At 40.2% G+C, this 23,486-nt stretch overlaps 1 protein-coding gene across 1 annotated transcript in view; it reads left to right on the top strand.

Annotated features, from left to right (window-relative positions):
- Positions 1 to 5,028: 5,028 nt before the first annotated feature.
- CRLF1 (cytokine receptor like factor 1) overlaps positions 5,029 to 23,486 on the top strand; it is a 90,448-nt gene continuing 71,990 nt past the window's right edge. The window contains exon 1 of the mRNA XM_066602047.1: positions 5,029 to 5,296. Coding sequence (XP_066458144.1) covers positions 5,242 to 5,296 — 55 coding nt within the window. The 5' untranslated portion in view covers positions 5,029 to 5,241. The remainder of the gene's footprint in view (positions 5,297 to 23,486) is intronic.

Genomic DNA, 23,486 nt, shown 5'->3' with positions numbered 1-23,486 from the left:
CACCTCTTCAGGGAGGCATACCAAATCCCCTGACCTAGTCCCCTTCCCCCCCCTATGCCTCCCTACACCTTCCACCCTGCCTATCACATACGACCTCTACCCCTGCACCTCCTTACCGCCCCACCCTGTTTGCTGTCTAATAACTGATTTCCATATGGAATCCCCGTACTGCCTGTGTTCCCCCATGCCAATCCCCCCCCCCCTTGTACCACCTGTATCACCCCCACCCTGTTTGTTTCAAACTGATTGTATCACACCCAATCACATGTAATTGTTGCATTGTTTGTGTTTGTCCCATGCTTGAAAGCACTGCGGAATAAGTTGGCGTTATACAAATAAAGATTATTATTAATGAGAAAATTAGAGATGATTTCAAGCTATAATCTGTTTGTGTAATTTTATTCAAAAATGTTGTCAATTTGTTCAGTCGGTCAACCGTTTTAGCGTTAATCGCTGTGTGTAAAAGGGCCTTAAGGGGTTTGGAGCTAGTATTTGTTTGAGGCAATACGGCTAACAAGGAATACATTGTGGCAAGAACTGATGGGTTCAGACTATTGCCTTCAAAAACAGAAACCGAGATAGAGCAGTTGTGTTATTACTCCCTCACTGCACTAGCGAAGACTATCCAAGGTTGTAAAGGATAAGGAACTGACATAATGCAATGAAGGAATGCATGTGAATATCCATTTGTGAATCACAAATCCATGCTCATTAAGAGAATGAAATACTTGGAATCCACGAATGAAGTGCTTGTTTGGCCTTCGTTAACCCTAACAGTGAGGTGGGTAAGATTACTAGTGAATGCATATAATAGAAGCATAGCCTCTCTGCCACTCAGATAACATTGCCTGAAGTGAGGTGATGTTGGGTCAGAACTCAGATGTACTAGTTTTAGATTTAGGCTGATGCAGCTTAGGAAGAATTTGTCATGCGCTTCATTGAATTTTACCTATGGTTTGTGGCCATTTGTCTTTTATTTGGTGGTCATGAACAAGGACGTGGCCTGAAACCTGTTGACTAGATCCCTCCTTAAATTCTGTCTGCATGTCTTGTCTTACAACCACTGTTGTATTATCAGTTTCCTTGATTTTATGGATGAAGTAAAACGGATCGAAAGATCTTAGTACAAGACCTAGTCCGGAATTGTCTGGTTTATTTTGTTCCTTCTGGTAACTTAGCTATATCCAAAACTATCAAAACATCAATTCATCCCACCAAACTCAAGGTTCTTCGCCTGATCACGAGACCATCTGAGCACATGTATGTGTTTGTGGCAGAGTTGTCACGGAAATTCTGCGTACAGCACCAATCAGGCCACCCCAATGCCCCGCTGCTGGCGGTAAAGAAGAGACACCACACACGGAGGTCTGGTATAGTTCCTCACACGGGGACATAACTGCGCCCTTTATTACAGATTACATGGGGTCTTATACCCTTTGGTCTCATCACTAGGAATGGGTGATGGTCTCATTGGCTCAAATTCACTGCATAACCATATATGTGAAGTCCGCATTTCCGCCTGAGGCAGTGATAGTTATATATGTAGTTAAAGAGTCGTTATCTAGATACTGGGAAAACAGCCAAGCACGTGGCCTTCATGTCCGGTTCTGTATCATCTCTGAATTTCTGGACACATCTCTCTCAGCCTTGCAAACCTTTGGAATATCTGATGTAAGGCGACATATTGAGTTTTCCTCATTTTAGCATTGAATAGAACTTGCATACAGGTAAAAAAGCATAAAAAACATATGGCAATATATACATATACCCTCACAGAGTATCTTATAAAACGTAGCCATTATTAATTGAGCACAAACAAATAGTAATACTATCTTCAGAGAAAGTGCCACAACAGTTGCCTCACTATGTTAGGAGACCTTGTACCTACTGAAATGCCGTTTAGTCAAGCTAGTAATAAAGAACCTGATCCTCCAGTCTACAGCAATAAAGAAATCCATATACTGCACCTTACATATTTCTGTAACTCAATTGCAGAACCAATAAAGCAACCTCTCTGAAAAGAGCATCCAAAGCAGGAAAAATAACCTTATGATGCCCCTAAGTTCTCCAACAGCATGGGATGCACATGAGACCTTTCACCTGTTATGCTACAAATCAAAATGGAATAATTAAATTATTAGCCAGTTATTTGTAACCCTAGCTTTCTTGCCCTGGTCCGTCCCCTGATGAGTCGCAGTTTTTGGTCACAGGTTCTGCTCATCACAATGTTTCTTATGGCATGGCACAGTCTGGTGACAATTTCTAACTGCTACTGTTGGTTGTGTTATCATATATAATTAAAGATGGATCTGATACCGTATTTATGCAGCCAAAAATGTGTGCAGAGTGCCATACACACCCAGTCCTCGCTGACTCCCATGAAACACACACCACCTAAATGGCTTGTCCATGCCTATGCAAGGTTCCCTCAGAGGAACATCTTTGGTAAAGGGATTTAAGTGTTTTATTTACATTACTGTCCCCTTGTGCATTTCCCAAGATAGAGTAACCATACATATAGGGTTAATTATGTCTCATTAATGTATCAGCCAGTGTAATGTAATCTAGTTTTGCTTCTTTGATTTCTCCAAGCATATGGCTTCTAGTCAGTTCATTATCAGTAATAGGCATGCACAATAGAGTATTCTAACAGAACTGCATAAACAACCAAATTTAAGCTTCCATCTTTGTTTCCTACAATAATGCATACATACCTCATTTGTCCATTACTTGTTATCCGGTATTTTGGTCGATAGACAGCACCCAAATGCCATTGAAAAAGAAGTGTAGCATCCAATGAAATGCTCTCCCACTTTACTCTCTGGTATGACTCTTGTGTCTACGCATCACTTGTCTCCAGCACGGTGATTTCGCAGGTGTTATTTAAAACATCCGGACAACTGTAAATGCGAACCTAATTGTTGTTTCAGCTAATTACTCTGACTCTTCCTTCTTACCACTATGAGATTTCTGCTCATAGTGGTCCCTCACCATACTATGTGAGTTGCTTCCCGGGAAGACAACTCTATCTTGAATATATTGCTAAACCTAAACTCTATGGAAAACATGTGATTCATTCGAAGCCTCCAAAATTTCAAACAAAAGTAATACAAAATCTAGATGAAAGAAATTGAAGAAGAGAACTAATACAGATAAAGCAAATGCTGACATATAAAAGTCAGAAAGAGCTGTTGGGAGCCGTGAAGCGATTTCCAGGAAGAGAACAGGAGCTTCTTCAGGATATAGTACAGAACAACAGGGTATCAGAAAAATACAATGAGGCTTCCCTCATCGGATGTCCAAGGGAGCTGCTCATTCTGGTACAGGTAAAGGGAACTACAGAACATGTAGTACCGCACTGTATGGTGGAGAGGCGCTACTAGACACCCAATCAGTGCCTGCACTTCAGTAATTCAAGGTTTTTTTTAGTGAAATGCCCATGACGATTGGCTGGATTTTCCAGCAAAGTGCACATGCTGCAGATCCAGACTGTAATATGGTATGTTGATGCTGGTTTCAAGTTACAATGTCCTGGCAAAAACCATTGTATGTTGAAAATATTGTATCCTGAGGTCATTGTAACTCGAGGGATCATTGTATATACAAAAAGTCTCTACTCTGGCATATGATTAACTTACTTGTAATGGAATGGAAGAAAACAATCGCAGTCCACATAAATTTGTACAGTTCCACTTTAAGGTGCTTTTAGATGGAATAATTACAGTCATTTTTTATTATCATTAGAAACATCATTCAAACGAGTGAAAGTGAACGATTGCTCAGTGTAAACGCAGCCAACGACTGAGTGGCGGACGACAATCGCTGAATTTTCATGCGTCGTTCATTTTATGCAGGCATAAAAACTATGGTTGGCTCGCTCACTTATTGTTCAGTTTAAACAGTGATTGTTGAGTCCCTGAATTCGAAGATGGAACGATTCTCATTTGAACAAACCAACGATGTATCTACCTGTATAAACAGGCTGCATGAGCGAGCGAGCCAGCGGTGACGTCACTCACTCGTTCGCTCGTTGAAACGATAATCAACTTGCCTAATAGGACCTTTACATGTCCAACATTTCGTTACTGTTACCTTAGGAGGCATTATAATCTTGGTGGTTTCTGTAAATGCAAAGTGATACAATTTCTTGAGCACTGCAAACAAACAGTTAAATGAACAATTGCAGAACTTCACCCAGTCTCATACCAAGCTCTCCGCACCTACTACATATCGTGTTTACCTGAAAATAAGTCCCTGTATTATATTAATTTTTGCCCCACATAAGGGGAAAGGGTCCTATTTTCGGGGGGTGTCTTATACGCACCTAGCAGGCACCATCTGGGTCCTCCCGCTGGTCTCCGGTTCTTCGCCATGCTTCCGTGTAGTCCTCAGCGCTGACAAGAGCATCTCTTGCTGATAATGAGGCTTGAATACCCTGCCTCCAGCGAGAGAAGTGAGTTGTGTGCTTTTGGAAGTTCTATTATATATTCTGTTGCCTATTTTTTACTCTTGGAGCGCCCCTTTAATAATCCAACATGTTGTATTTCTACAGCAGGGCTTACCTGGTAAGTGTGCCGATGGAGGGATAGAATGCTTCATAGTTGGAGCATCAGGGCTGCCTGGACATTGCACATAAAACATTTTGGTTAAAGCTGCTATCTGCTCTGGCACTCTAACGCCATCACCAGTTTGATATTTTAATGACGACACAAATTAAACCTTGGCAGGAAAAGTGATGTTGTAAGTGACCTCATTTAACGACTCAGACAATTCCTGGTCGTGACTCACATCTGAAGTTTTTTTTACGAAGCTTGAGTGAAAAGGAAAAAAAATCAGGAAATGTCAGCAGACATAAAGAGTAAAAAGAGGGGGGAATGACAAAAAGGGGGCAGCGGAGGAATAGCAAAGAATGTCTTATCCTGCTCTGTAGGGCTTGGTAATTTTGGCAACCCATGTGGGCGGGGAAATGAATGGGGCTACAGGCATATTTAGCTTGTCAGTTCTCAGTTGCTCAGACTTGCAAAAGGGTTTTCCTTAACCTGCAAGCTGTCTGTTTCCTTTATACATGCTTCACTTATTTCTCTTGCCCATATAGAAAATCTATATTATAGTAAAAGCACATAGACGAGCAGCGTTCTCACAGCAGTACTTACCAGCGGAAAAAAAAATTTCTTCTGGAATTTACAAGATTCAAGGTGGAATTTTTTTAAGTACTCAAGTGGATTTAAAAAGCCTTGAAATATGCTCACGCTAGCGCTCTTATGGATATGCATGCTAATTGTCAACTGCTCGACGCGTAAGTAATACTTTTTGGATTTCTTTTTGATTATGTCTGCAAAGGTTTATAGACAATTTGCAAGCAGCGTGTATAGAACTGCATGTATCTGAAAGATATGCTAAGATCATTTGTACTTGTAACCATACATTCACATTTCTATGCTTAATTTGGGAATTTTTATTTGACTACCCCTATACGATGAATTAGAAGATGTGTTGTAGGCGAGTTCTATGGGGTTTTTTTTTTTTTCAATTCCCTTGTAAATAGTGAGTCTGTATAATAAGATATACATGTATACATTTATGCTATACATATATTTGCATATCCATTTCTATTTACTATTATGCATTACAAATATGGGTGACAGTGAATATATATATATATATATATATATATATATGACAATCTTTTGTATTTTAAAAGATACAGTAGATACAAAAGAGCTTTACGCAGAATAAATGCTATAGAAATAAGTAAGGTAAATAATCTGAGATTCCCCTACCATAATAAGGAGATAGAGATGAGAGCACTGGATAGAAGAATGTACATTTAAACAGTGGTGGTACAGCTTTCAGCTGCAGAGTTAAGTGAAGAGACTGCAGTCATGGAACAGATCTTGTTAAATCGAAGAGGTACGTAGACATGAGTGGTCGTGCCGCAGGATTGGCTTCATGAAGCTTGCTGAAATTATTGTTTTAAAGGACAGTGAAAATATACAAAGCTAAGAAACTCCAGATCGCGTACTCAAATTCACCCAAGTCTAGTGATGTGTGTGCAATAATGCTGCTCCGAGTGACATCTATATGCTCGGGATGCATTGGCTGAAGTGCAGGCAGGAAAACTAGACTGTTCTGTGAATTTCTGATTTGACTTGCTTGAAGAAGGGCAAAAAATGTAACCTTTCCAGAGGTTCTCCAGTGGTCAAGCTTTGCATGTGTTGCCTGCAGCAATATATTAATTGGGACTCATTTAGGGAATAGTATTAAGCTGCAGGCTGATGATAGGATGCTCAGGAATCTGGTACCTATTCTCTGTAACGCTGCTGTAAATCCCCCCAAATTATGTATTGGTTCCTCCGGCCTCTCGGATACTACTGACATCTATGTGTTTCTTGAAAGCCATCTGCATCTTAAGTCATTTGTCTTTTGCCCTGAATTCAGCATCACATGTTTCTCATTAAAGCCCGGCATCTATAGAGATATGTATACCTTTGTTTTAATGTATGCTAATGCTTATGTCCAGGAGTGAAGTTTCTGTGGTCCACGGCTTGCATTACTGGCTTCTGGCTTGGGAATGTGATCTAGCATTTAAAAGATGGAGCCACTTCTTTCCGTCTCCAACAAACCCTTCACTTACTTTCATTTACCTACTAAAAATATCTTATTAAACCTCTGCAGATTTTACCAGCAGAACCCAAACCAAACTAGAATGATTGAGTGAGTCGTTCTTCTCATGTGAGACGTATGCTGATTATTGACTGTATTTATCAGCCCATTCTGCAGATCCTCGGAGATGTGGGCCAGTAGTAATAGGTGAGCATCCTGCTGCTTGCTTCCCCTAATTACTGCTAAAGGTATGGTATTGTTAGCATTAGAGAGTCTGCTTCTGTACTGTATTTCTAAATGAAGGCATAGCAATGGCTTTCGGTGTTAGGCCATGCACAGCATGGGTTGATGCATTGTTACCTGTGAGGCTAATTTCCTAGCATCTAGTGTATTATCCTGTTGTGTGCTTGCTGATAACAGTTGCAGTATGCATGTATCTAGACATTCATATCTATCTGGCTATGTATAAATATCTATCATTTACCTATATAAAACATAGGCTCGTTCCATAGAGCATGCACCAAATATAATTGCCATATTTTAATTGATAATTCAGTTTTATTGTTTGTGAAAGCATGGCAGTAAGATAGGAATTGCTGTTTAATGACGACCGACCCATAGATTGCTGTCAGATGTCAGTCCCCCATTTAACAATGGCAGCGTAGTAGGTGCAGTCAAATGTGCAAAACTGCGCTCTATGTCACGCTTGTAAAAGTCACAGCCATAAGAGCTCCGTCTCAAAATCCTGCTTGCCATTCCTTAATACCTTGGAGGCGCTACGGAAATATCATCGCTATTGATTTCATTAACTGGTAATGTAGTAGCCACACACAGGGTATTTTTTTCTATTTTTCCCTTTGACATATGCTCTTTGTAACCATGTAGATTACTGTAGGGAATGTAAATATGTTCTTAGCAACTGAAAAGGGGTGTGAGCGAAATATCCTACATCTACTATACTATTCATTGTATGCGGCAGCAATATACCTGCTATTAAGTCGGTAAGTTGTGTCCGACCTGCAGGCGTACTTCTTTTCTTTCTCTCAAGAATGGAGGAAACAAAGAAAGGTGAAATGGGAATTTCTCAAGTTAACCGTAATTAAGTGATTTTAATTACTACAAGTATCCATAAGCAATATGTTTACATGCTATTGGCCTGGAGACAAGGCCGCCAGCGAGTCAGGAAGTCCTGAGTGCATTAACATTATAGAATCAAGGAAATGTAATAATGCAGGCACTGCCCCGATGGTTTACATTTCAGCCACTGATTTTGCATGATCATGCACAGTTTCTTGGCCGAAACCTCAGTGTTAACGAATGCTGAATAAAGCTTTAATTTCATTTTCGGCTCAAGTTCTCTATTGTCTGTGAAGACCGACTGCTGGAACAAGGCTCTTTTCTGCTTTAACAAGTGGTCTGCTCCTTGCTATTCAGTGACCAACTTGTAATAAAAATCAGTTCAACAAAGCAGACCTGGGGTCACATGGAATTGTACGCGTTAAAAACATCTTGTGCTTGTTAAATCCATCTCCTTGTTTCTAAATTACCTTGTTTCATCATTAGGAAACCAGCACCGGGGTTCTCAGTATGAAAAGTCCTGAACAGAAGTAGAATACTTTTTTCCAAATTAAAGATATGTTTTTCTTGTGGTCCAAAGTGGCAACAGATGGGATTTGGAATCGTATGTTATTTATTATAGTCTATTGGCTGCTAGATGAGGCAAATAAAAAAAATCCCTGCAGATATATGGTTTCCATTGATTACAGGTAAAATTGTGATCTACAGGCCAGGAAGTCTTCTAAATGAATTCCTAAGTAAACATTCCAAGCGATCAGAATCTGACTCCATGATAAAATGGGAATTACGTGTATATATATACGTCTGAGAGTCACAAACTATATACTGTATACTTCACTGTTTCTTTGAGTCTAAAGTGTAGCAATTGTCTCAATTTCCTGCCCCCCAAAACTAAACTTTAATTCAACCCAAATCTCTCTGGGAAAAAAAATACTAATCAGAAACGGTGCGATTCTCCTTATTCTGTTAGGAGTCAAGAAACCTTCTGTGAACAATAAATAGATACAACTTAGATCTATTATTAAAAGACTAGTAATGCCTGTAGGATGACGCTCATTAGTAGGAGATCTGGGGGGATACAGGTTACTGAATACTCTTATCGTATTATAAATGTTTAGAGACAATTAAAGTTATCTAGTTAGCGGCAATCAGACAAACACCAATGCTCAGGCCTGCGGGGATTTTTGTTTAAAACATAAAGAAAAAAAACTTCATGGTGTAAAATAAATATATATATATATATACACACACATTTTGTGGAAATATATATTAACCTTTATTATCCAAAGATTAATTTATGTCCGATAGTATGTTCTTTTTATAAAATATACAACGTTTATTCTAAAGCTGACAAATCATATCACGATGCTCACTTTGTTTCACCTAATGCTATACCCTATGGCAATGCTCTCCAACCTCAGGCTCTCGATCTGATGCAAAGCTGCAACAATCCCCATGCAGCATCCAGGACACACTGAAAGTTGTAGTCCTGCAACATCCTTGGAGCCGCAGGTTGAAGACCGCTGCCCTACAGTATACCGCGCATTGGTGTAACAGATATACTGGGAATTAACATCACGTCAGATGATTTCTCTCCTATTGGACCCATTGTTACGGTTCCTGTACATGAGATGTTAGGCAGACATTTGCTATAACTATAAAGTTAATTGAATTCTACATATTTAACTTTTGTAAGTTTTTAAATTATACTCGTTAACACTATAATGATTGAATTTGAAAAAGAGTTCTTATTTATTCATTGCTTTATAGTAATTGAAGGGAACTATTTACTCCACTTATTGAAATGTTGGGATACTCCGTATGAGCGGCAGAGATATGACAATCTTAATTCACACATGTAATTCGCAGTTATGCTTTCTTCTTACTTTTTTATGCTAAATTTTATTACAATATTACAGAAAAAGATGCTATTTTTTTAAGAGCGAGTTCAGAAAGGGGAATAATAGACTAAATAATAAACGACTATATTTAATGCTTGATGGGGGATGTGTGATATTCAATATTCCTTACAGGAAAAATATTGCCGCATGTACTTGTAAGCTCTCAAAGGAGCCAAAGAATCAATATTGAGCTCTGCTATATTATTGCTTCTGTACGTCTTAATACCTACTGGTATAGCGACTGTATTAAGGATATCATGGATACATGGACATGTACTGTATCCCCAGAGAGTGATATAACTCATACAGCTATGATGTGAGCGCTATCATACTAATAGCAACATACAACACTTACACACTTCTACAAGTTTTGAACATCTTTGGGCATACCGTATCTATCTAGTAGCAAGTTGATACATTTTTGCTATTTTTTTGATTAGTTGTGTAAATTATATTAGCATACCTGTTAGTAATGTAAGACTTGTTTCAAATAAGATACTATCTAGTAATAAGAGTAACAGCCAAATGAAATTGTATTCTTCTTTATAAACGTATATTCATGTTAGCCTAATATACTTACAAGTAAGGCGGCTTAAAGCGGATACAATACAGCTGCATTGTAATATTTGTATTAAGGCCACAGGACTTGTACCCCATTGAGTGGTTCTGCTGAATTGAACTTCGATCACCGTAGAACCCTGCAGTGATTTATTTTCCCTTCAGAAGAACCTTGAGGGGTCTAGGTGTGGTGAGCAGAGAATGAAGTTGAAAATGCAGACTAACCTAAAATGTTGGGACCTACGTTGGGATCACCCTTACGTAATTGCTCACAATGTTCACTATTATAATAAGGCTAACTAAATACACCTAAGTGCTTGCAGGCTGCTTCTATTCCTGAGTCTCTAATGCATATTAGAGTAACTATACTAATTAGGAATTGAGATGAAAACGTTTTGTCAGAACAAGCACTACAAAAAGAATTCAACCTCATGGTTTACATCAGACAGTAAATAGCTAAATAACTTTGGATTTTAGGGTTAATAGATAAATGATCATTATTATACGTCACTCCAGTTTGGGGGCCTTTGTTGAAGAAAATGTCGAAGTGTCATCACCACAGTAGTTCTTTGGCCTCTAGAGATGTCATACAGGGATTAGATTCTTCTAAGAGGCCTCATAACATTTAGCTAACAGTCAGAAAGCCATATCCAACATGTTATAAACATTAATGTTATTTTGAGGAATTATCTCTGAAGCTTGCAAAAGTCAGAAGTGAAATATTCAGCCTTCATTTAGTATTTTATTATTTTGCATAGATTTTTCCTTTCATTTTCAATTTGTTTAATATTTACTGAACAGCTTTACAAATGTACCTTGTCTACCTATCTATCGCCTATCTATCTATCGCCTATCTCATATATATATATCTATCTCTTTCATATCTATATACCTAATATATTTCTATCTCATATATTTCTATCTATCTCTCTTTTATATATATATATCATCTGTCTAATATCTAACTATCTATCTATGTCATATGTATCTATCTAGCTCATATCTATCTAGCTCATATATTTTACAACCATCTACCGCCCTGCATTTCTACTGACCGGAATTTAGATCACATGAGAACACCAAATATGTTTTAGGTTATGAACACATTAGATATCTTAATACACTATTTTATGTGGAACATAATTCTATTCATACTATTGTGTATTTTTCATCAAAGCAGATACAGGTTATTATGATCTATTACAGGCAAGACATTATAGAGAGATTATAAAACGTGTGCGTTTTCCCCTATCGTCAAGTGCTTATCTGATTCAGAATATTTCTCTATTAATTTGATATGAATCACAAACAGTTATGGACACAATAGGGCATATTCTGAACTGTACACGAGGAAATACAAGAAGGTCTACTGTAGTATATCAAATAGGGCAAGCATAAAATAATAAGATAAGGTCACATGAGCATAAACCAGAATTCAAGATTAAAGTGAACCCACTCTGGAGCTGATGTGGAATATCTAGAAAATCCTAGTAGAGATAATAGGTTCTAGAAGTTCACTAATGTCCGCAGTCCCTGAACATACACTGAGCCGTGCCCAGCGCTGATATGATTGTTTGATAAGGTGGTCATCAGTCAGCAGCCAGCAACATTGTAGAAATGCAAAAGTAAAGAATACTCCGGTCAGTTGCCATTTATGAGGGAGTGCCTGATGTCTAGATTTTACGGAATTTCCATACCAATGTATAATATTTCATTACCAGATGTTATTTTTTTTATTTATTAGCAATGGTTCTGCTGTAAAAGAGGGTTTAGTGCTGAAAACAGCTCCCTGCACCAGTTATTTGTCTAGTGAAACTTTAGGAAATGTCCACCTTATTGTTTCTCATTTGCACTTTGCATAATACAAAACTGTATTGGCACCCAGTTCATTATTACGACTGCATGGAGGATTAACCTACTTCAGTTCAAGAAGCCCTGTTGGCTTACACACACATACTTAGAATGCCATATTACATGAATTTTATCAAAAACAATGGGCCATATGTCTACAAATGTTCGGGGTTGTCCATCAGATCACGGCTTTATATTGTAATCTGTTGCAGAAAACGATGGCTGTTATGCAGTAGCTTGCTGCTATGACCGGCACTGACACTTTCTGTTAGCACTGATTTCATTGCAGGATCTGATGCCTCCAACAATTCAACTAATTATCTTTTATTTCTGCTTAGGCTAAAGTGGAAAAATAATAGAAATAGTGATCAGTTGCAGTGCTGTGACAACATTGGGGGTTTAGGCACGGGTAACATGGTTTCTGGGGAGATTAATCACCCCTTACTATCTGGCAGTCTCATTGCTGAACCTAAATGTGTAATGCCAATGGTCATAAATGGATTTGGTAAGGCCTTTAGTTCCAGTGACAAGCAATGCGACAGCATATAATTATATTCTAGGGTATTATATTTTTGCCAATTTGCTGCAGTAACTTAGGGAAGGCCCTTTCCATTTCAGAAAGACCTTGGCTCTCAGGCACAAAGCATGGTCCATTAAAAATGGTTTGCTGTGCTAAAATATGAGCACAGGGTCCTGATTCAGACTTATGAAACAGCTTTGGGTAAACTGCAATGCTGATTTCACTGATCGTCTTGTGAGTTTCTGCAGCCATCTTTCAAAAACTAAAAGAAATGTCTTCCCAGAAGAAATTGCTAGCAGAAAAGTAAGCTGGAAATTGCTGTGGCGTTAGAGGGGGATGCACATATGGATCTCATAGTGTGTTTGGCTGCCAAGGTGATTTTGCCAGTGTACTGTAGGCATGCCTAAATGTGTACAATCTTGTAGTAATACTGTGCTGGGATTAGGGAGAGATTTCAGTCCATTGAAAGCACCAGTCATGAGCCCAAAAACGTTCTCATTGTAACTGTGCAGAGTAGATTGAATCCACAGCCTTTTGGTTTTCTGATTGTCATTATAAAAAGACTTAGGACTTGAATCAGTGTGTGTGTAGACCACACAGATATCCTAGGTCCAACGGAAGGATAGCACTCATGGTAGCAGCTCTGTGCTCTGACTACAGCAGAGGATCCCCACTAATTTCCTCTATATGTCCTAAACCACCTTAAATCCGAGTTATGTTGTGTTTAGGCGTAACATTTATCGTTCAAAAAATTGTTAAAATGAGCAAAAGTGAATGATAACCATTTGCCTTAAACATGAACCAATCACCCAATGACGAATGAGAATTGTGCACTTTTCGTTCGTTGTTCAGTTTCAGCAGGAATAAAAATCACCTTTGGTTCGTTCACTTCTCGCTGTGTTTATACTCCACACTCAGTGTATTCATAGGAGCCTGAAATAGCGAGAAGTGACCAATTCTCAAGGATGACCTTACTGTCTAAACAGTTTGCACTAGTGTGAACGAGTTAGTGGTGATACGTCACTTGATCATTTGCTCGTCAAATGAGAATTGGATCATCTAAAAGGGGCATTAAAAACCTTAGCAGGAGATAAAGGGGAGACCTGAGGTTATCAACTCTGGCAAATTGTCCTGTGATTTAGCATAAAGCTATATGTAAATGTTAACATTCCAAGAAATTGACACCATCGTAATCATTCATGTAATTCTCAGTGGAAACGTACCTTTAACAAATTACATTCTTGATGACTTTACTCAAACTAGTTTGGGCTCTGAGTCTCAGCAGGGTCACTCACTGCACTTACTTACAATAACTTGTACCCCTTCTGATACAGATATATCAATATGTATCTCCTGATATGGGCTATGCTGATATATAATAAGGTTGTGTTTGATCTTCATGATAGCAGAAAGTTAGGAGAATTAACTGAGATATAAATACAATATTTATCCAATCTACAGTGGATCTAATGAAGGGATATTTACATTCAAAATCCAATCAGATGACCTAATTTTTTATGTTGGCTTAGGTCCTATTTAATCATAATCCCATACTTAAAACTTAAACTTTATGTTTTGTTAGCAGTTGCGTAATAAATGGCTACTAGAGATGAGCGAGCACCAAAATGCTCGGGTGCTCGTTACTCGGGACGAAATTATCGTGATGCTCGAGGGTTCGTTTCGAGTAACAAACCCCATTGAAGTCAATGGGCGACCCGAGCGTTTTTGTATATCGCCGATGCTCGCTAAGGTTTTCATTTGTGAAAATCGGGGCAATTCAATAAAGTGATGGGAACGACACAGCAACGGATAGGGCAGGCGAGGGGCTACATGTTGGGCTGCATCTCAAGTTCCCAGGTCCCACTATTAAGCCACAATAGCGGCAAGAGTGGGCCCCCCCCCCTCCCAACAACTTTTACTTCTGAAAAGCCCTCATTAGCAATGCATACCTTAGCTAAGCACCACACTACCTCCAACAAAGCACAATCACTGCCTGCATGGCACTCCGCTGCCACTTCTCCTGGGTTACATGCTGCCCAACCCCCCCCCCCCCCCCGCACGACGCAGTGTCCACAGCGCACACCAAAGTGTTCCTGCGCAGCCTTCAGCTGCACTCATGCCACACCACCCTCATGTCTATGTATAAGTGTGTCTGCCATGAGGAGGAACCGCAGGCACACACTGCAGAGGGTTGGCACGGCTAGGCAGCGACCCTCTTTAAAAAGGGCGGGGCGATAGCCCACAATGCTGTACAGAAGCAATGAGAAATCCAATCCTGTGCCACCTCCATCAGGAGCTGTACAGGTGGACATAGCAATGGGGAACCTATGTGCCACAAACTATTCATTCTGTCAAGGTGTCTGCATGCCCCAGTCAGACCGCGGTTTTTTATAAATAGTCACAGGCAGGTACAACTCCGCAATGGGAATTCCGTGTGCACCCACAGCATGGGTGGGTGCCAGGAAGCCACCGGCGGTACATAAATATATCCCATTGCATTGCCCATCACAGCTGAGGTAATGTCATGTTTAATGCAGGTGGGCTTCGGCCCACACTGCATGCCCCAGTCAGACTGGGGTTCTTTAGAAGTAGACACATGCAGTTACAACTCCCTGTGGACCCACAGCATGGGTGGCTCCCTGGAACCCACCGGCGGTACATAAATATATCCCATTGCAGTGCCCAACACAGCTGATGTAACGTCAGCTTTAATGCAGGTGGGCAAAAAATTAATTGAATTACACTGTAGGCGAGGGCCCCAAAAAATTGGTGTACCAACAGTACTAAAGTACGTCAGAAAAATTGCCCATGCCCAACCAAGAGGGCAGGTGAAACCCATTAATCGCTTTGGTTAATGTGGCTTAATTTGTAACTAGGCCTGGAGGCAGCCCAGTTAAAATAAAAATTGGTTGAGGTGAAAGTTTCAACGCTTTAATGAGCATTGAAACGTATAAAAATTGTTTACAAAAATTATATGAGTGAGCCTTGTGGGCCTAAGAAAAATTGCCCGTTCGGCGTGATTACGTGAGGTTTCAGGAGGAGGAGCAGGAGGAGGAGGATGAATATAATACACAGATTGATGAAGCTAAAAGATCCACGTTTTTGATGGTGATAGAGAACGATACTTCCATCCGCGGGTGCAGCCTACATATTGTTTAGGTATCGCTGCTGTCCGCTGGTGGAGAAGAGAAGTCTGGGGAAATCCAGGCTTTGTTCATCTTGATGAGTGTAAGCCTGTCGGCACTGTCGGTTGACAGGCGGGTACGCTTATCCGTGATGATTCCCCCAGCCGCACTAAACACCCTCTCTGACAAGACGCTAGCTGCCGGACAAGCAAGCACCTCCAGGGCATACAGCGCGAGTTCAGGCCACGGGAACTTTCCAAAGGTTGGGCATCGGTCACAACAAACTCCTCCGGTGGGAGAGGAACCATTGTCGGCCATTCTGGGCAGGGGCCTGGGAACAGTTCCTGGGAGTCTGCCTGCTCCTCAGAATGTGTCATTGTAATGGAGTGAGGAGGCTGGGAGGAAGGAGGAGCAGCAGCTAGAGGATTCAGAGTTGCAGCAGTGGACGGCGCAGAACTCTGGGTGGTCGATAGATTGCTGGATGCACTTTCTGCCATCCACGACAGGACCTGCTCACACTGCTCATTTTCTAATAAAGGTCTACCGCGTGGACCCATTAATTGTGAGATGAATGTGGGGACGCCAGAAATGTGCCTCTCTCCTAATCCCGCAGCAGTCGGCTGCGATACACCTGGATCAGGAGCTCGGCCTGTGCCCACACCCTGACTTGGGCCTCCGCGTCCTCGGCCGCGTCCATGTCCTCTAGGCCTACCCCTACCCCTCAGCATGGTGTATTACCAGTAGTGCAGAAACAGAACGCTGTAATTAAATGTGCCGCTTATTGGCCTGTGGTTGGAGGCTGACTTCGCTTACGGAACGCACAGCAGACGCAGGAAAGAATTTTGCGCAAGCCTGCTGTAACACTTAGCTGGCTACGTATGAATTAGGACAACTACCCTCAGCAGAGACCCAGTACACTTGTGGACAGGAATACAGCGGTGATGTAAGAGGCAACACAGAGGCAGGAAAGAATTTTGCGCAAGCCTGCTGTAACACTTAGCTGGCTGCGTATGAATTAGGACAACTACCCCCAGCAGAGACCCAGTACACTTGTGGACAGGAATACAGCGGTGATGTAAGAGGCAACACAGAGGCAGGAAAGAATTTTGTGCAAGCCTGCTGTAACACTTAGCTGGCTGCGTATGAATTAGGACAACTACCCCCAGCAGAGACCCAGTACACTTGTGGACAGGAATACAGCGGTGATGTAAGAGGCAACACAGAGGCAGGAAAGAATTTTGCGCAAGCCTGCTGTAACACTTAGCTGGCTGCGTATGAATTAGGACAACTACCCCCAGCAGAGACCCAGTACACTTGTGGACAGGAATACAGCGGTGATGTAAGAGGCAACACAGAGGCAGGAAAGAATTTTGCGCAAGCCTGCTGTAACACTTAGCTGGCTGCGTATGAATTAGGACAACTACCCCCAGCAGAGACCCAGTACACTGAGGACGGTCACAGGCAGCCCAAATAGATTTTTTTCCCCAAATGTTTTTGGAAAGGCCCACTGCCCATATACACTAAATATGTCTTCTGTCCCTGCCTCACCACTACTGGCCCTGGACAATGTAAAATTACTGCAGGACGCAATGCTCTGCACGGCCGATATACAAAAAAAAAAAAATGTGCAACACTGCAAAAAGCAGCCTCCACACTACTGCACACGGTTAGATGTGGCCCTAAGAAGGACTGTTGGGGTTCTTCAAGCCTAAAATCACTCCTAACGCTCTCCCTATAGCAGCTCCGGCACCAGCAGCACTGTCCCTGATCTCTGTCAGAATGCATCTGTGGCGAGCCGCGGGAGGGGCCGATTTATATACTCGGGTGACACCTGATCTCGCCAGCCACTCACTGCAGGGGGGTGGTATAGGGCTTGAACGTCGCAGGGGGAAGTTGCAATGCCTTCCCTGTCTTTCTATTGGCCAGAAAAGCGCGCTAACGTCTCAGAGATGAAAGTGAAAGTAACTCGAACATCGCGTGGTGCTCACCTCTACTAACGAGCATCTCGAACACGCTAATACTCGAACGAGCATCAAGCTCGGACGAGTACGTTCGCTCATCTCTAATGGCTACTATATTTGGAAGCAGGCTCCATTGCTCACACAAAGCAGGTAGTTAGCCATCACCAATAATATCAGTACAAGTGACTCAAAGATGCTTCTGGCCACACTGTAATTTTTAAGTGCTCAGCAGTTTTTTTTAACATGGTAGTGGTGATCACAGAGAAATTCCACATTGCAAAGTAGGCCAAGTAATTGTCATAAAGCATAGAGCGTGTCATTAATGTGTATAAAACATGGTTGCTTTAAAAGTATAAAAAATTCTAAAGGTCCTTTTATCCTCGACAATCAGCCAGTTTCAACAACCACCAATTGACAAAGCACGTCAAATGGCGCTCGTTCACCAGTGCTCACACACAGCAGACGGTTGTATGGAGACGAATGTTTATTCATCGCCATGCAATAATCATTGCTTGCCTATTTCCATAGGGAGATGCAGCAATCATGTTTGCTGATGAACAAGCGTTTGCTCGTTCATCAACTGATCCAGCTCTCTTGCATACCCCGGCAATTGGGCAAATGTTTGTGTTAACTTTGTGACTTATTGATTCACAACTTCCTTTCATATTTCTAGCATTACTTGCAATTCATATTATTTCACTCCTTAAACATTGAAGATTTATCAGGAGGTTGAACATTAGTGTGGTAAACCGGATGACCGTTCCCTGTCCTATGTGTCCCCCTGTAACTTCGATCTACTAAATCCTGTTGTTTCACAGACTCCTGGTTGGGATCCAGAACTAGTCATTCAGTTCACTCAGTGATTCAGATGATAATAATTATAGAGAACCCAAAAAGGGCCAATGTTAGTCAACTTTTGACTGCAATTTTCAAATCCAAACATAAAGCTGCACATTGTGAGTGCTTTATGCTCTATAAAAGAGCATTATATGAAACCTCTCTTTTCTATTGTTCTGCTTCCCATAAACACATGTATAAAGTCCATCTGAAAAGCTTGTAAATGCATAGCTCTGAATGTCAATGTGTGCTAAATATGTGCTTGACTTTTTCTGATGCCTCTGCCAGTATCAGATTATTCCAATGATCCTTCTGCCCCCTGCAATGCTTTATGCTTTATTCCAGGTCCTCCTTTTCTCTGGTAGGTGTGATGGCTCAAATATATCAGATTAATGACAGATGTGTGGGCTTTGAGATCCTATCCTGCTATGAAGTACAGAAGTCACTGCACGTCATACTTGAATTCTGTGTTTCCTTGTTTCCTGGCACTTAAGAGTAAATTAGTTGATCATTAGCTTATTCCATTCAATATACTGTAATCTCATAAACAGATCCACATGGTGAAGCAATCTGTTCTTGCTCATTAAATAAAATAACATTACTCCATCCTTCTGTCTTATTAGGAAATATGTTTGTTTTGCTTAAGCAATGTCCCATACAAAGTGGTCTTGTTTAACACATCAGTGGCATTCACACATGTGGCTGTTATTAACTCTGTCAATGCTGTCAGGAAAGGCGAGGCGAAAGGATATACTGTACAATAGCGGGGCACTTCAATGCAACTTAAATCTGCATTCAATTGATTTTGGTCCTTTATTTATTAGGTCAAGTTGTCACTTGTGTCACATGAAGAATGCTTAAGTACCTCTGTGTATTCATTTAGTATTGGAAGGTTTGAATTGTTTCGTCAAGATAACTTATAAAGTGAAGGACCTGTAAGTGCCTTTCTGGTAACCTTACTACTTGGATCTCATTTGAAAAGTTCAAATTACTGTAAGTTTTCAATTTAGATAAAATAAGCCAATATTCCATTATATCTACTCGAAAATAATAGAGTTTTTAGATTTCATTTTGTAAGCCTCTGCACAGTTCAGGTACAAGTTAGAATGAAATATCCAGTCAACGCTTCATATAGAAATTCTCTAATAAGTCACTAATAAATGGAAAATATTCATAAAAATATTAAGCTTTTACCATAGATATGATAACCTTGTGTTTTAATTACATATGTTGTGTGAAAGTAGAAGGGTGCACTATGTGTCTTATTCTCTTTGGCTTTCCCAAACCATTGTATCTCCCAATCACTGATTACAAAAACGACACTCTTATCCTTAATTCAATATATTAATTAGTTTGTGGCCAGGAACCAAGTCCTGGTGTGTTTCTTGGTTACACATTTTATTGATGGGCTTTATAACCTACCACAACTTATTCAAACGCTATTTTACACGGGTGGAGTGTGATATCAATGGAAATCCTTAATCTTACTGTGATTGTGATGCCTTTCAGCAATATAATCACATCACTTTGCTGTATATGCATTTTTCATGCATGTAAACAAAAAAAAAAAAATCACATGATCATCTGGAACGCTCTACCCCAAGGCATCCGGACAATCCCCAGTGCACAAAACTTCAGACGCGCCCTGTAAACACAACTCTTCAAGGAGGCATAGCAAATCTCCTGACCTAGTCCCCTGTCCCTCCCTATGGCTCCCCACACCTTCCACCTTGCTTATCGCATACAACCTCTACCCCTGCGCCTCCTTACCGCCCTACCCCATTTGATTCCTAATAACTGATTTGCACATGTAATTCCCTTATCCCTGTGCCTTATCCCCCCATGCCTCATCTCCCCCCCTGTATCTCCTGTATCACCCCTACCCCGTTTGTTTCCAACCGACTGCATATCACATGCAATTGTTGTATTGTCTGTGTTCTTCCTGCTTGAAAGCGCTGCAGAATAAGCTGGCGCTATACAAAAAAAGATTATTATTATTACATGTGCTTTCAATAGTTAAAATGGAAAAAAAAAAAAAACGTATCACACTCACATGCAAATTGCAATGTAATTTTGCTTCACACTCCCATAAGAAATAATGGGCAATTTTTGAACAAGAATCACCAAAAAATAGGACTTGCTGTGACTTTTCTATCACCCATATATATGAACCAATTGAACGTCATATGTTCTTTTCCCATGCAAGTCCTGTCCATATTGCCTTGATGGAACTCACATATGAAAATAGCCCATGGAAATACACAGTAAGTCTTGATATTTGGTATTTATGTAGCTAACTGTATCATTACAGTTATATACATGGATGCAGCAATATAAACTGCCAATGCTGCCTCCTCAGCCGCTACTCCACTGAAGCAAATTATTGTTTCTGCTGATAATGTGAATCATTTCAAGCACCAGTTAATAGGCCAATGTTTTTCACTGCGAGTCATTTTTAAGCGCATGTATAGGCGCGTGAAAAAAATAGCACTTTGCGTTTAGAAAAATCACATGACCAGGTCCATCGTCACCCAAATGTTCTATCTTCTGCAGGTGTGAATTTTTCGCACACGTGGAAAGCATTGGTTCTATGTAGATGGGATTTTAAATCGCGCCTATACATGTGCCTAAAAATTGCTCGTGTGACTGCAGCCTTAGGGCTCACATACACTTGCGTTTTTTTAGCGCTGTGTTTTTTTCACGCTATATCCATGGGACTGTCTAATGTTAAAAACACATCGCATGTTTGTACTTTGCAATTTTTGTGCATTGTGTTTTTAACATTAGAAAGTCCCATTGACAATCGTGTGCAAAAAACGCAAATGTGCAGGAGCCCTTACTGTGAAACTCAAGATAGGGTACTTACCTTAGACTATCGCAGCAGATATAGTATGGTGTATGAAAATAATGTAGAGGACTTTTTAAATATGACAAGCCCTTCAGGTCCGTCATTACATCACTCTGGTGATGTACTGAAAACAAATCTTACTATTTGGAAGTATCTGAAGGTCGTGGAATCTAGGATTCTAAGACTTGTTCTAGCAAGAGCTCCTGTTAAATAAATACTACAGTTGTCACTTATTGGAATAAGTATGGTAATATATCGGACCCCCTTGCTCTCTCCCTATATATAAACACACATACATAAGGATTTTAGGTTTATTTGATTTTTGTTCAAATTTCATTTTTGTCAAATGCATTACCTGAATCGCTGCCCTAATATATGGCACCGGCAAAATGGTCCATTTAGAGGAATAAAACAAAGCCATATATATATAAAAACAGAACGCGTTACTTAATGAAATGAAAACTAAAGTGAAAAGAAATCCTTAAAGACGCGCATCTCCGTTTTCGGTAAATGGCATTCAATGACCCGGAATAAATCATGTTGTGTTTTAAAATTATTCTAGTCCAAATATATTTTATGCATAAATTAGACTTTTGCACAAACCGAATCTGGTAGATCACAAGATATTTCTGCAGCTAGAAGTTAGCGATAAGATTTTGCGCACAAGATCTTTTTCCTTGCAGTGTTAATCTGAAATAGGAAATACATTCGAGCTAGAAGTACACCAGGGCTGGAGCGAAGTCAGATGGAAGGGGAGTTATCTAATTCCAGTGCAGAGAATATCCAGCTTTAATTTCTGTCTTTTACTACTTTAGAAATAATATTTTTTTATTGGCATTTAACTAATTAAATGACAGTAAAATCTATCATGTTTGCAGTATTTTACTCTCCGGTGTCCTTTGATGTCTGATAAATGTCCAAGGTGTTACCTCCACTCCGCTCTGATTCGACATGTGATGCTAAGCGAGAAGCCAACAATGATTAAGTGCCGCAGGCAGCATGTTAATAAAAGGAAGAGATATATAAAAAATGTCAGCCCTAAAGCTACAGGGAAATAATAGGTACATAAGCCCCTCGCCTGTGATCCCCGCTTTTATCTCTGCTGAGCAATGTTCTAGTCTCCTGGAACATAACTCATGGAGTGAAAAATACAACAAGTAGATCGTGTGTTGATTTGTGACTATTTGTAACACTTGCAGGCAGATTTCAACAAGATTCCAGATGCACAACACACATTTGATCCTTTGAAGGAGGACTTCCCTGCTCTTGTTTGTTTTGTAATGATTTCTCCCCATGTCTTAGAATACGGGGCCGATGCGGCTCACTAGATCCTTGGTGAAAAAGAGCTGGCTTTCTCTAGAATGAAGTAACTGCTCTCTAGAAATAGTGACATTCACGACATTCACATTTTGTCATTCACTTAATTGTATGTATAGCTATACCTACAAATCTTTTTCCAAATACAATTACCCCCAGGGTTATTTCTTTACCACACACCCCTTTGCTCGCTTAGTGAAGTTTACAGACCCTTTCCCAGAATTATGGGACACATGATCTAAATTTATAAAAAGCTGTATTATCATCCAAATATTTGGTGCAGGTCCGAGCATCGCAGAGCTAAAACCATTGGTGTCTTCTGCAATGATCTAACAAAATAGTTATTACAGTAAAACCAAGAACAAATCGAATAATTGTCCCAATAACACAAGATATGCAGAGCGATGACCTTGATGACCAAATGTACGAGGTGGGATGACGGGATTAGGAAGTGTGTGTCCTGTACTTCTCATTGGATGTTCTTAGTCATCCATGTGATGTAACAACAGCCGCATCATTGTCATTTATCTTGAAGTACAATAAGGCGTCTCTCATACACTTTTTCCCCGGCATTATTTTTGGGCTTGACTAAGATGCCATGGAATTCATTATTTCTTACAAGTGTCCTTTTGGTGCTGTTATTTTTGTCACACATTATTGACATTTCTGACATGCGTTTTCTTCAGGTTTTTTTTATTTATTTTTTATAGAGAAGTCTATGGGGAAAGACTGAAAAAAGCCACTTCTAGAGCAGGATGTATTTAGGAAAAAAAGCCATGGATCCAAAAAAATGTAACAAAAGTGAGGAAAAACATCACAAAAGAATGCAATGTTTGGGCTGCATTTCATTTTCCATTGACCTTCAGCTAATAAGCGCATTAAAGAATG

This window comes from Eleutherodactylus coqui, chromosome 5 (assembly GCF_035609145.1).
Source record: "Eleutherodactylus coqui strain aEleCoq1 chromosome 5, aEleCoq1.hap1, whole genome shotgun sequence".
Taxonomy (NCBI): Eukaryota; Metazoa; Chordata; class Amphibia; order Anura; family Eleutherodactylidae; genus Eleutherodactylus; species Eleutherodactylus coqui.
This window is presented reverse-complemented; position numbering and strand designations above follow the sequence as displayed.